At 54.5% G+C, this 13,975-nt stretch overlaps 2 protein-coding genes across 8 annotated transcripts in view; one reads left to right on the plus strand and one right to left on the minus strand.

Annotated features, from left to right (window-relative positions):
* The window catches only part of SMAD3 (SMAD family member 3), a 127,156-nt gene extending 114,399 nt beyond the window's left edge, over positions 1–12,757 (plus strand). For 2 of the 3 annotated variants that reach the window (XM_042252071.1, XM_042252072.2), the window contains exons 6-9: positions 1,057–1,269; positions 3,374–3,511; positions 5,860–6,004; positions 8,419–12,757. In XM_042252071.1, coding sequence (XP_042108005.1) covers positions 1,057–1,269; positions 3,374–3,511; positions 5,860–6,004; positions 8,419–8,542 — 620 coding nt within the window. In that variant the 3' untranslated portion in view covers positions 8,543–12,757. Of the gene's footprint in view, positions 1–1,056; positions 1,270–3,373; positions 3,567–5,809; positions 6,005–8,418 lie in introns of all 3 variants that reach the window. The other variant, XM_060418884.1, reaches the window with a different exon arrangement.
* AAGAB (alpha and gamma adaptin binding protein) overlaps positions 2,297–13,975 on the minus strand; it is an 89,128-nt gene continuing 77,449 nt past the window's right edge. For all 5 annotated transcript variants that reach the window (XR_009601418.1, XR_009601420.1, XR_009601419.1 and 2 more), the window contains 2 exons: positions 12,894–13,113; positions 2,297–6,461 (listed from right to left, as the gene is read on the minus strand). The gene's annotated coding sequence lies outside the window, so the exon portion shown is untranslated. The remainder of the gene's footprint in view (positions 6,462–12,893; positions 13,114–13,975) is intronic.

Below are 13,975 nucleotides of genomic sequence, written 5' to 3' on the forward strand. Positions count from 1 at the left end.
GAGTGCAGGATGTGGTTCCGGGAGCAGTGCATGGCTGGAAGGGGTGACTGGGGTGCGGAGGGGGCGGCATGGGGCCATGTCAGCAGGCAGGCACTGGTGCAAATGAGGAATGATGAGGGCCTGGCCCCTGGCCAGGAGGTCGGACCCTGAGATGAGCAGTGAAGGAGAGACAGGCGGGAGGAGGGCACCTGGGCAGGTGTGGAGCCTGGAACGGCTGCAGGTGGCACGAGTCACAGGAAAGGCAGTGTGGGGTCACGTGAAGGGAAACCTATTTCCAGAGTGCCTACCGCTTCTGAGAACCACCCCCTCACAGGATGGCAGTTTGCTCTAAGGTGCCCTTGACTGAGACACAGGCTAGCAACTGGGATAAAATCAGTTTCTCTTAGGTGTGTGTGTCTCAGCCGCCCCGATGGATGGCACCTGGATACGTGTGGAGCATAGCTTCCGTAATCAATGGCAGGGACCCGGCTCACGCCGCAGACAGCACCTGGTGCCTGTGTGGTTGCAACTGCTGAACACGGATGGACACCCGGGGTCGCACCAGCCTCATCTTCTGGCCATTTCACAGGCCTGGACGCTACCGCGAGAAGGGCTAGGAGTTGGCCCATGATCAGGCAGAACCGGAAGCTGCAGGCCCTTTTAGGGGGCAGAGACCAGCACGGGTTACTATGGGGACCTTGAAAGAAAGGCAGGTGGCGGGACCAGACTGCCCTGGACACCCCTGGCCTGTCTGGTGCATCTGCCCAGGTGTCTGTTGGTCCCAGGGCCTTTCAGATTTGGCCTGGCACCTCCTTGAAGATGGCTTTGACCTAAGGCCAGGCGGGGCAGGGCCTTTATGAGCTCAAGCTAAACAGTGCCAAGGCCGGTGGAATGTGTCTCCCAAAACCTAAGGGTTCTGCCCCCCAGATCCTGCGAGTTTTGCACAGGAACAGGGTGGGAGATCATAATGCCTCTGAGAGGTGAGGAAACAGTCTTCCAGGGCATCCAGGGGACCCCACCCAGGAGCCCAGAGCCCCGAGGGACTCCCTGACCCAGCAGCCTGGCCTGTCTCCCCAGACCTGCAGCCTGTCACCTACTGTGAGCCGGCCTTCTGGTGCTCCATCTCCTACTACGAGCTCAACCAGCGCGTCGGGGAGACATTCCACGCCTCCCAGCCGTCCATGACGGTGGATGGCTTCACCGACCCCTCCAACTCGGAGCGCTTCTGCCTGGGGCTGCTCTCCAACGTCAACCGGAACGCGGCTGTGGAGCTGACGCGGAGGCATATCGGTAAGGGGCGGCCGCGATACCCCAGCCCACCCCAGCCCCCGCGGGGACCCACCGGCCGCCACTGTGCCGCGCCCCCCTCACCTGCCCCTCAGGCTCTGTCCCCTTGTTTAGGGTAAGACAGGTAGAATCCAGGTTGCAGCTGTGCCATTCTCTTAATAAAAATACCCTTAAAGTACGGAGCGCAGACCAGTAGATAGACTGTCTCGGAGGAGTGATCTTTCATTTGTTCATTTCATATATAGTTGTCCTAGGAACTTAGAAAAGGTGAAAAGACGGGAGGTATTGCCCACTCCAGGATTCTTGGGCTTCCCTTGTGGCTCAGCTGGTAAAGAATCCGCCTGCAATGCGGGAAACCTGGGTTCGATCCCTGGGTTGGGAAGATCCCCTGGAGAAGGGAAAGGCTACTCACTCCAGTATTCTGGCCTAGAGAATTCCATGGACTGTATAGTCCATGGGGTCGCAAAGAGTCGGACGCGACTGAGCAACTTTCCCTTTCTTTCACTTTCATTGCCTGCAGCTGGGACAGCACTGCTGCTAACACTGTATTCTGAGCCCCAGCCCGTGGTGAAAGATCACTTAGTATAGGGAAGGTGAAGCCTTGATGTGTGTCCCTCGGTTTGTTCATAAAATTATCATGCTGAGGATGTTCACAACTTTGCGATCCAGGGTCACCTGGAAGGGTTGTAGAGATGGTGTAGAGAGGGTGGGTATTCTCAGACATTGTTCAGTGCATCCACGGTGGCCGAGGGGCTCTAGAGCAAACTCAAGAGCTGAGCAGGGCAGCAGGGGTCCGGGCCCATGTGAACCAGAGCACCTCTGCTCTTGCTTGTATCGTGGGCCTTCACAGAAGACCTCGTGTAGAGAGAGGGTTTTCCAGGTAAGAGTTGGAAAGCCATGGGCCTGCAGCAGTGGGATCACTTTCCAGGGAGGGGCAGAGGGCACACAGCAAGCGTGTGACACAGAGACCTCCGCCCCAAGCCCGTACCCTTCCCAGACAGCCTCCCACTTGTTTTAAAAAGACCTGCAGTGGTATACACAGAGGTTTGTTTATTCACTTCATACTTCTCTGTATCTAAAAATAGTATTTTAAAAGTTACCCAAACAAACATTTTTGTTCTTTGGATCTTGTCTTCCCACCTCCACCTCTGCCTCTGCCTCCTGCTCTTGACTGACGTAATACTGGGCACCCCCTCCCCGGGTCTGCCGGCACCCTGGGGTCTTCGAGACGCCAAGTCCTGTAGCACCGAGCCAGGCAGAGCAGGGGAGTGGGGGCAGGGGACAGCCGTGGGACGAGGTGGCAGGCCTGTAGCCGATCACCTGCTTTCCATCCCACTCCACGTCGAGTGAAATCTGGCTCCATTTCCCGGCCCTCAGGGCCTCTCCCCGCCTGGAGTGGGAACAGAGGCCTTCCAGGCAGAAGAGTACATCCCCTGGCCGAGGATTGCTGAGGATTGTTGGAGGGTTTATGTAACCGCTTGAATTGCAGGGCCAGTTTAAAAATAATTTCTGTCCATCTGGAGTGGATTTAAGAGATGAAGGAACACGAAATGATGTAGACCTATGGAATGATTTAGAAAAACGCATCGAGAGGAGAAAGGTACAGGGGGTGGCGTTAATTAAGCCATGCCTGCAGTGAAGGGCTCCTGGGGTGTCTGCTGCCTGAGCAGCTCTGCAGGTTGACTACATGAGTTTCCAACTACATGAATGTTGGAAGGGGAAGGGACCTAATAGTAGCAGCAACAGCTACTGCTCACCAGGCACCCGTGAGGTAGGTATTATCATCATCTCCATCTTGCAGATGAAGAAACTGAGGCTGAGTAACTGGCTGGGGCCTGTGGCAGATCACTGGTGGAGGCTACCATTAAGACTTACCTGTGCTCTTTCCTCTCATTGTCTGCCTCCCTAGTTTAGCAGCCCAGCATCACCCAGCACCTCCTGGTGGGATTAGGCCTGGACTCAGGTCCCGTTTGCCTGGTGATGCTACTGGAGAACCAGCCACCTGGAACACTGACTGCAGCTCTGCCTCCTGTGGTTGCTGCGGCGGGCGCCAGGACCACTGTGTGGGGGCCAGAGAGCTGGTCCAGGCTAACCTGACTCTCTCTAGGGCGGGGCGTGCGGCTGTACTACATCGGAGGGGAGGTCTTCGCAGAATGCCTCAGTGACAGCGCCATCTTTGTGCAGTCTCCCAACTGTAACCAGCGCTATGGCTGGCACCCAGCCACCGTCTGCAAGATTCCACCAGGTACCACCACCTACACACCCACCCCTTCCCTGTGGACCTCTCCTCTGCGGCGCATGCCTGGGATGCCGGAAAGCTTTCTTCTTCCTTCTCTCCTCATTGGTGTTTGCACTGACAATCTGGAGATGCTTCACTTGAGTTTTCTCTGTGCCTTGCTGTCTTACCGTGACCTCCTGGAACCTCCGCAGAACAGATGCAGCATCTGACAGGTCTACCTTTGATCTGTGGGTACCTGTTTCCTGCCTGTGTGCACAGATGCTGAGGTAGTATGCTTGTTTGCGTCTTTCTTCCCTTCCTCCTTCCTTCCTACAGCCATGCTGGAAGCTGCAGGGGGATGGGAGGGTACAGGAAGCCCTGCTGCTGCCCTCTCAGTGTACCCATCAGCTGAGTGTACAAGGCAAAGACTCAAATGTGCTTAATACAAGGGAGGGTGGTGCTAAGCACAAAGCAAGCAGCACAGGTCACATGCTGTGGGACCCAGGGGGAGAAGCATTTACCTGTTAGGATGGTTCAGAGGCGGCTTCATGGAGGGTAAGGCATTTGAGCTTGCAAGGAGCCATGGGCCTGCACCAGTGTGGAAGGGGTAGGCACAGGGTGATGGGGGCAGGGGCTGAGGGCATTCCAGGCAGAGGGGATGATATGGGCAAAGGCCTGGGGGTGAAGGAGGGCAAGGCACGTGTGGACTGCACTCTGGCTGTGCTGGAGGCTGTTTAAGACAGTTGGGGATATGTTTAGAAAATAGGATGGGACTGGGCCATGGAAGGACACGAGATCACGTTTACTCAAGGGGACTGTTGAGGGTTTTCTGAGTAGGACTACGTACTCCACGGGGTGGAGGACTCACCTGGCTCACCTCAGAGGGTGGTGTGGACAGGGCCAGCTCTGGGTAGACGACCAGGCAAGAGGCTGATCTTACCTAGAACCTTGCATAGAAAGCCGAGGCAGAAAGCCCCGAGGCCCCTCCTCCCGGGACACGCAGCCGCAGAGCATGGACTGCGCCCGGCAGGTGGATTGTGTGGCTCAGGCCATTGCCTCCGGCACGAGTGCGGCATGTCTTCCTGCCTGCCAAGAGGCAGATGATGGTGGTGCGGCGGGTTATGGGCAAGGTCAGTTGAAGAATGCAGTTTGAGACGCTAGTGGTGCTCTCTGTTCCCAGGTCGTGCGGTTGCGTTTACAGAGCACATGTCTATCTTGGGGCTCACTTGGTCCTCTCCAGTTACTCTAGCCTTCCGGGCAAGGAGGCATGTTGAAATAAGCTCAGAGAGGTTAAGTCACCTGCACAGGACACACAGCTAGTAAGTGGCCGAGCCAGGATGAGCCTAGGGCTGTGTGCCCCTCTGCTGCTCGCTGGACAGGGGCTGGAGCCCACTGTGGGCCCTGCGCCGCCTCCTGTCCCCTCAGAGAAGACAAGGAGAGGAAGCCCAGCTGTACTTTTGGCTTTCTGCCCACCCCTTGGCCCTCCCAGCCTCTCTGGTTCGGGCAGAGCCGGCTGTGGTGCTGGCTGTTAGTTCTTGGAATGTCGGAGCTGGGGGCTCCTGAGGCCAGCCTCTCCTTTCATAAGGGAGATATGGGCTTAGAAGAGAAAGGGACCAGCCCAGAGTCAAACAGCCAGCCGAGGGGCCCAGTCATTGTTGGCCCGCTAGTGACTGTCACCTCAGCTCACCTTTGGGGCATTTCCGGCGTGTGCTTTTGTCTTTTATTTTTCTGGTTGACACATTCCTGGCACTTGGGCTGTAGGACTTCAAAGAGGAGATTTATTGTACACTTCACGTATGCCTGTCTCTGGTTGTACTGCTGGGAGAGTTAGGCACACACCTTCACTTTCCTGTGAATGTCACCTTAACCCAGCCTTGTGCCCAGATCTCGTGCTACCCCTGGTCCCAGCAGAGGTGGATTCATTGGAGAACCCTGGGTGGAAGGTGCCCAGGACCCTCTGCTGAACTTCCTGTTAGCATGGCAGGCTGGGCAGCCTCTCAGCTGCCCTGTCTGGCGCCCCCTCCATCAAAGGGCACGGGCTTCTGCTCCCCAGGTGGCTGACCATGCCCCACGCCGAGGGCACCTTCAGGTCACAGCCCTGTCTCTCTGTTCCTTGGAGTCCTGCCTGGCTGCTTCACCCAGGGCAGAGCCTTCCCCCACTCTGGGAACTAGAACTTACGGACCAGGGTTGAGCACCCCCTCCAGCTGTGTTGGCTGCATCTCCCTATTGAAGAGGCATTGGCTTCAGGGTGGAAAGGCGGCTGAGCGTGGAGTCTGGTCTGGGGGATGCCCTGGGGGGTGGCTTTAGCTAGGAGGGGAGCTCAGGCCGTGCTCGGTCTTTGTCCCTGTGAGCTCTGCGTCTGTCCCGTTGGCAGGGTGCAACCTGAAGATCTTCAACAACCAGGAGTTCGCCGCCCTCTTGGCTCAGTCTGTCAACCAGGGCTTCGAGGCCGTGTACCAGCTGACCCGCATGTGCACCATCCGCATGAGCTTCGTCAAAGGCTGGGGAGCCGAGTACAGGTGGGTGCTGGGGCGCCTGTCCTAGGGCCGCAGGGGCCTCAGGGGGCTCAGAACAGCCGAGTGGGGCTCCTCAGAGATGAGCTAGGCTGGCCCTCTCCCCGAAGAGCAGAGGGACCGGGGATCAGCGCGGGGCGGAGTCCCATTAGACGAGGAAGAGCTAAGTGCCGCTTGCCCAGCGTTTCAGTTTCTCAGGCGCTGGAAGCACCTCATCCTCACAACCCTGGGTGGGGATGTTGGTATCATCACCGTCGTACGGATGAGGGAACGAAGGCCCAGGGAGGGAAACTGACTTGCCTGTCGCATCATTGGTGGAAACGCTGAGCCTCCAATGGTGGCGTTCTCCTCATTTCTTTTGGGCAGATGGTTTCAGGACGACCCTCTCCAAGGAGTTAAGTCTCCCTCTCAGGGTTCCTTCCCTCCTCTGTAGCTCCTTCTCTGACCTGGTAATCCTGAGGATCTAGGATTTTAAAACCAAGAAAGCAGGGAAGAAAGGAGATGCCAGCAGTCAAAGGAACAGTATTTACTTGCTTAGAAATGCCTTTCTTTCAGAATTTCATGTACTGGTTTAAATGCAGCCCTGGTCAGGGGTGTCCTTGCTCTGCTCTGTCGAAGCTCTCAGACCGCTCGGGTGTGGGCCCAGAGCTGCCCATTCCTTTTCTTCCCACACCTGCACAGGAGCTGCCTCGAGGCACGTCTGTGCGCCCAGCCCCCACTCCACGGCAGAGGCAGGGGCACCCACACGCCAGCCCGAGCCAGCACCTCGCAAGTCATTCCCCCTTCTCTTCACTTTTCCAGATGTTTGGAATCCATCTTGTTTTGCAGTCATTCTGCACCCGGGCCAAACCCATTTCAGTGTTGGCTCTGGGCCACCATTTATAATGGAATCCAGATGAGCGCGACTTATGGAAAGTCAGATTCTCACTAGAGGGTTTCGGTCCATAAAACCCTCGTCTGTCACTGACCGTACTCTAGCTGCTGCTCTCCGAGTCTGCCCCACAGCGCTGGGGAGCGGAGCCCTCGGTCGCGGGGTCTCTCTCAAACGGGGGAGGTGTGACCACTTGGGCGGTCCGAGTGGTCGGCCTTCAGGCGGCTAACAGCCTGCGATTAGCCCAGGCCCACGGCCCAGCCCGAGGGACTTTTTAGCTCACCTCTTAGCCTTGGCTGGAATCATTTAGGCAACAAGAAAGGTTAGAAAACTAGTCTTGTTTTTTGTTGGGGAAGGGAAATATTTAAAGATGGACCCAGTGGGGAAAGAGTCAGAGGGAGGTCTGTGTGTCTCTCCTAACACTCAGACTGCCGTCTTGAGGGTCGCACGCAGGCACCCGGGTCAGGCAGGCGCCCCGGGGCCAAGTCTGCAAGCCCGTTTCTAACCTTCCGCTCAGACGATGTGCAGGCCAGGCGAGGAGGGTGGTGCCCTGGGGTTGGCGGCTCTCAACCTGGCACGGCACGCGGCCCTCCAGCTTCAAGTGCTGGGGGAAGAGGCCCTTTGTTGGCCAGAGCCTTTCCCTGGGGCCACTGTGTCACCGCGCAGGACACGCTGCCAGCACAGCCAGGCCTGTGCGGCCCACCACGTCACTGCCGCCTGGCAGCCCTGTGGAGCAGCCTGACTGGCGGCGCGGCCCCTTCCCAGAACAGTCTCGCCCTCCTCTGCCTCCTGGGCCAAGGAGAGGAAGGTTTCATCCCTTCCTGTGAGGTGGCCGAGAGCCGGGCCTGGGGCCCGGGCCTCTCACCTCCAGCTGGCACCCGCGCCTCCGGCCTCAGCAGATAGCCTTTTGCTCAGCGGAGGCCTTTGGGAGCTCGCCTGCGAGCTGCGTCATCAACCAGCCCGAATTTAGACAGAGGGCTTTGGGGAAAAGAAACGTGTGGTGTGCCTTAGTTTTTTTCCAGTAATTGTTCCATGGCTCGCTCTGCTCGTAAGATTTTCCAAAATAAGGCCATAGATGGGAATTATATCAGCACATTGGGGACCGACGGCATGCGGACTCTGTCGGCACTTTGTTAAAAAACACCCCTCAACTAGACAGACGCCCGTCACTGTGGCCTGCCAGGGCTGGAGGCAGGGGAGCTGTGGGTGCCTACTTAGGACAGGAGGCTGGGAAGACCTTTGCTCTGGCTGGAGGTTCTCCATCAGGGGCCCCTCACGGCAACCGGTGGGCCTCTGGGGCACCCTGGTATTTGCCTTACATGTTTCTCTTTAAGGGGGCCACCTCCTTTCCCTTCCTGTGTGGAGGAGTTTGGCAGGCAGTTTCAGCAAGTTGGTGGCACCTTCTCCAGGACAGGGTCTGGCAGGGCAGGCTCTCTCTCTGGCTCTGGGAAGACTGACACCAAATCAGAAGCCACTCCGACGCATCTGTGTGCTTGCTGCTGGATCTTCTAAATGGCCCCCACCCACCCTTTTCTCAAATGTCTTGCAGGAGACAAACTGTGACCAGCACCCCCTGCTGGATTGAGCTGCACCTGAACGGACCTTTGCAGTGGCTTGACAAGGTCCTCACCCAGATGGGTTCCCCTAGCATCCGCTGTTCCAGCGTGTCTTAGGGACACTGCGAGCGAAGAGGGAGGGGAGGGAGGGTGGATCTGGGGAAGAGGGCCATGTAGGAGGTGGAGAAATCAGAACTCAACTCACTGGTGTCAAAGAAGAAATTTTTCTCCCTCAACTAAAGTGGCATCAGCCTGTTTTCCAAAACTCGAAAGCAAACCCAGAGGTGGATTTCTAGGAACAGCTGTCTGCTTAACACGTTGGCCCTTCGGCCCCGCTATGAAGGGTAAGAAATGGCTTCTGCTCTGGCGGCGTAAGCAGACAGGTAGTGTTTCACCACCTGCCGCTCCCCTGGTCCCCTTCTTTCTTAAAGACAGCAAACTGAGACGTCACTGCCCAACAGGAATTGGCCCCCTGGTTAGGACTGGACTGTGGACTTTGCCTTGGGTGCTCTGGGCAGGGAGAAACCTGCAAGGGTCTGAGCACACCACGGGCCCAGCCCTCCCCTTCCACTGAATATTCCCAAACCCCAGTAGGAGCAGACCGTGTACCTGGGCGCTGAATTGACTTGCGGCGGGAAAGGGGCTCGTCTGTCTCCACCTCTCTGAGCCTACTGATGGTGTCCACAATCGAGCACGTAGGGACCGGTGGCAAGAGGTGGTAAGACACCTCTTCTTTAAAAATGATCTTAAATTTGCCCTCATTTTCAGCAGTTGACAGGATCTGTTGAGGCTCAGCGCATATGCGGCATACAGTTTGTATCATCCTGTTAATCTCACAAGAGATCCGAATCACAGTGTTCCCAGGAGGTAGCTGTCCATGAGGTGTGCGAGGGTGTCCGGTCACCTGTAAGAGCTCGCTCCGCTTTCTCATGCATTTGGTTATATTGGTTGGTATAGTCAGTTGCGTTAATTAAGTGAACTGTATCGTATGTTCTTTTAAACATTTGATTAAAAAAAAAAAACACCCCGGTTGACACTGACTGGGAAACCAGAGTGGGACCCAGCAACTTCTCTCCCAAAGTGAAGCTTTTTCTAGGTTTTGTTAAGACACCTGCCAGTACTTTTGGAAGCTGAAATTGACAGAAGCAAATTCATCAAGAAAAGATCTCAGGCCGACAAAGACAAATAAAAGGGCTATTAAAAAAATTATCTTTACACCTTTGAAAACTGCAGAATTGGTGCGAAGAGGTCTGTCATCTTTCCCCTGAGGTATGAGATTCTCTAGCTCACGGCAGAGGCCCGTCAGTGACAACTCTAGCAGTTAGAATGTGTAGTAAGTATTGCTCTTTGTGGCAATTAGTGAGGAAACTACTACAGATTTTTTCAACTGGAAAAAAAAGAGCCCCCTTATACTGACCTTTTGCAGAATACAGCAGATGGAATTGTCACTTGCAATTGGTACTTTATTCTTTGCTGCTGTTTTTTATATGAAATGACTTATCCCATATTTTTTGCATGGTTTTCTACCAGGAAAAATAAAGGGATTTCCTATGGAAGTCCTGTATTATTCCAGGTGAAGGGAAGAAAGTTGTGTACTTTTGGCAGGTATAAACCTCAAATGTGATGACATTTGTGATGCTGTGTGGAGACGCTGGATGCTTCCTGGTGCCTTGCTCGCAGGACCCTAGGCCTCAGAAGCTCCAGCCCCAAAGTCCAGGTAGGAGGGCTGCTCACCATGCCTCCAGAGGACACAGGAGCAGACAGGAGCGCCTTGCCAGACCTGGACTACACACAGGGCTGCAGAGTCCAGAGACACCACACAGCCCCTCACTCCACCTGAGGCCAGATGCTGTGGGTCTGAAGTTTCTGCCTGGTGTGAAATGATCGTGGACTGCTTCTTACAGATACAAGAAATCGTCTGAACCTCCTGGATGTGTGTTTCTGCTCCCGGTCAGCTCTGAGACCGGTGGTATGGCTTCTAACTTCAGTTCGGCCTTGGCTGGAGCCGTCGCAGTGCCCCCACTAAAACCCACGGGGAGCAGTCTCCAGGGGCCCGTGATCTCCTGTGAGCACTTCCTGCGGCACACAGCTGTCCTCCAGGTACAGCCCAATTTGGGTGATCTGGTTGGTCACGTCTGGCCGCATCTGGATGGCGTCTTAGAACCCACAATGCTGAAAGCTAAAGAATCCTTCTAGGAGGCATGGAGTTTTGTGTTTTTTCCCAAAAGCTACTTCCTTGGCCTTTTTTCTTTATAACTAGACTGCTGAAGGAGGACGGGTGAGGAAGAAGTGGGGAAGACCACGTTCAGTACCCTTCAAAAGAAAATTTGGTTGTACCTAGAGGTTAGGATCTGGTTTCATTCCCATCATAGAGGCTGCGTAAGTGGCTTTGAGGCATGTGTAATATTAGTGTCCTACAAGTCATAAAAAGTAGTTTTAAAACCCTATTGCATAAAGGCATCTATACATTGAAAGACAGGACAGGTGAAGGGGCAGGAGGAGGGCAGTTCTCGGGGGTGATGGCAGCTGCTGGAGAGTGCTTTTGGTGTCACTGTCCGGGCTCCCTGCCAGGCCACCTTCACCTTGCGGCAATGCTGACCTGGGTGTAGCTACAGCGCAGGGGCCCTAGACCCTGGCCTCGGCACCTCCCCCGGGAGCCAGCTTCTGTTCCCTTTCCTCTCCTCCCACACCCTCCCCACTCCTAACTTTATTTAGTACTGGGAGCCTTCCAGCGCAAGTAGGTAGCCGCCCTGGCAGTTCGGGTTACAGGCCTGTGCTGGCACGTCATCTCTGCTGGCCACCTTCCTGGCAGGCTGCAGACCTGACATTTCGAGACAAACCCAGAGTCAGGAGCGGGGACTTTGACTCTTAGGAGGAACAGACAGGAGGGCAAGGCTGCTGGCAGACTTTTCCATTGTCCTTATGTTGTCTGTGAGGTTTTTTTTTTAATCGTCCGTGGTGATTATTTTTTTTAAATCATTGTTAACGTATTGGAATGGGCTGTAGCACATATCTTGTGCTTCAGTTTGTTTTTCTCCATCTCCCTCTGGCTTCCTGGAGTTTGGACATATTCCAGGGCTAAATGCTTTTACTCAAACCGCAGAAAAAAGTTTTCTTGAAGTACTGTGTGCATGTCATGCACTTGGGGAGAAGGCAGAGATCTGATTTCATTTGCAGCCCCAAGCTGCCATTGCTGAGGCTCTGAGGACCTCTGCGGGGCCAGAGCTCCCATCAGGCCACGCTCTGCAGTCTGTAAGAGGAGGGAGGGACAGGACTTGGCATGCTGCTCCTACGACTGTTTATCAAGGGGCTTACCAGTGGCTAGAGGGCGCATGTTTGGTTCTGAACCCTGTATCTCACTGTGACTTCAGGTGGCATTGTTTGGAGTTTTCTCCCTAATCTACATCTTTGCTAGAAGAAAACCTCAACATAGTCGTGTCACTTTGGTGTGGTATAGGTGTTCCCTTCCAGAACCTTCCTTCAAGTAACAGTCTTGGAGGAGTATCAGCCACTTCTCGAGTGGGTAGGAAAGCAGAAAAATGTATGGATCAAAACTGAAGAGGCATCTCTGATGGGAGAGTCGGGAGATGACTTGCTATACAAGCAACCTTTCAGAAACACGGCTATCACAAAGAAAAACTCATGTATTGTGTAAACTGGATTGAGAAATTCTCTCAAGTGATCCTGTAAATTTTTTTTTTTTTTAATGCTGAAGTAATGTACACTCGAGCATTCTGGTGTTTTTATATTTATGTAATAATTTCTTAAAACCAAGACAGATAACTATTTAATTTTGGAAGAAAGTTGGAAACGGCTCTCCTCCCGAGAACAGTGGCTTGGGAAGAGACGGGCCACAGTGCCTCTGGGCTTGGCCCCCAGAGCCACCAACCCAGGCTGGCTCCCTGTGTGGCAGCATGTGAACACAGGCAGCTAGCTCAGGCAAACACAGGCCCGTCCACAGGGGCCTCTGAACCCAGCCCCTCTCCCTTCCCAGGGGCGAGAACTCTACAGAGGGCTGGAGCCACCTGCCCCCAAGAAGCCTTCATTCACCTTCAGTGCTGCTGTTGCAACTAGGCTGTCCTGGGCGGGACTCCTGCTTGGGTGGGGAAGAGAATGGAGGATGCTGATTACCTTCCCTTCTCAGCCAGCCTGACCTTTTAATACCTTTGTAAAAAGCATGTATGTATTTATAGTGTTTTAGATTTTTCTAACTTTTGTATCTTAAGAGCTGAGCACCTGTTTAAGCATTGTACCCCTATTGTTAAATGTGTCCTCTCTCCCCTCTCTTCCTCCTGTAAGTGCCCTTCTAATAAAACTTTTCATTGAAAAGCACCTGGGCTGGAAGTGCACACTCATTCTCGCTGCCATGTCTGGCTGGAGAGTTTAAAGGGCCTGGGGCCTTCAGGGAAGAGAGTCTCTGAGCCTAGGTGCGCCAGGTCCCATTCTGCCACTGCCCAGATTCACTCACCGAGGGCAGCGTGCAGTGAGGGCGGGGGCTTCCGGCTCCGGCACATCTCCCAGCGGTGCTGCCTCCAGGCTGTCAGTCTCTGCTCACTTCCACTGTGTCTGAAAGCCGCTGGCCAGTGACTGCAGGTCACCAGATTAGTCTCACCGCAGGCGTGGAGGTAAGTTTCAGACTCCTAAAGAAGTCGGTTTCTGCCAACTTTCCAGCTCTGGTGACTTAGCTCCTGTGGAAATTCATTTTAAATTTCAAACCCCCAAGGAGAAAGAGACTTCGAAATGGCTCCCCTGGCTAAGTCGTACATTGACCTGAGATAATGTGGATTAAGAAAAAGGATGATTAGAATGAGCAAACCATCTGGGGAAAGCAGAAGAGAGCTGGAATCATTCTCCAGCTGGGTCACTTCCTTCTAAGGATGTCACCAGAGTCCGAGTACTCGCTATCCCAGGAGGGAGGCGGACTTCACAGGAACGGCACCTGTGAGTCTGTAGGTCTGCCCTCCATGAATGATCACATTCCTACCTTCATTGTTATCTGGCCAGTTCCAGCCTCCTACCCGTAAATAACTTTCCTCAAGGTTTTATCTAGTCGATTTCTCAGCAAATGACTCTCAGATCCATTCCTCTAACCAGCCTGTCCCTGAGCTCCACAACTTTAACTCCAGACGCCTGTTAAACATGAGCCAGACAACACCCCAACTGAATCATCGTCCACCTTGCCCAAGCAAACTCCCTTTCCTGAGCAAACCTCCTTTCCTGACTCCCAGTGTTTATTGGAGCCTCACCTCCAGGCCTCCTCCCCACACCCAAGTCGTGAGCGTTTCTTTTCCTTGCTCCCCACGTACCTCTACAGCCGCCCCTGTGGACCAAACCTCCCTTTTGGAAAGGCCCTGAGCGTCCGGCTTCCCCTGGACCCTCTTGCACAAGCTCTTCTCAGGCCTGCACCTCCCCCTTCCATGGTGGTGCACCCAGACCATGGTACGTACCCTGGGTATTCCTCCCTCACAGAGCTCGCCTACCCGTGTGATTGCAAGCCACATATATGTTCAAGACTCCCAGATCAGTACTTCTAGCCCAGACATCAACCCC

Source organism: Ovis aries, chromosome 7 (assembly GCF_016772045.2).
Source record: "Ovis aries strain OAR_USU_Benz2616 breed Rambouillet chromosome 7, ARS-UI_Ramb_v3.0, whole genome shotgun sequence".
Lineage (NCBI taxonomy): Eukaryota > Metazoa > Chordata > Mammalia > Artiodactyla > Bovidae > Ovis > Ovis aries.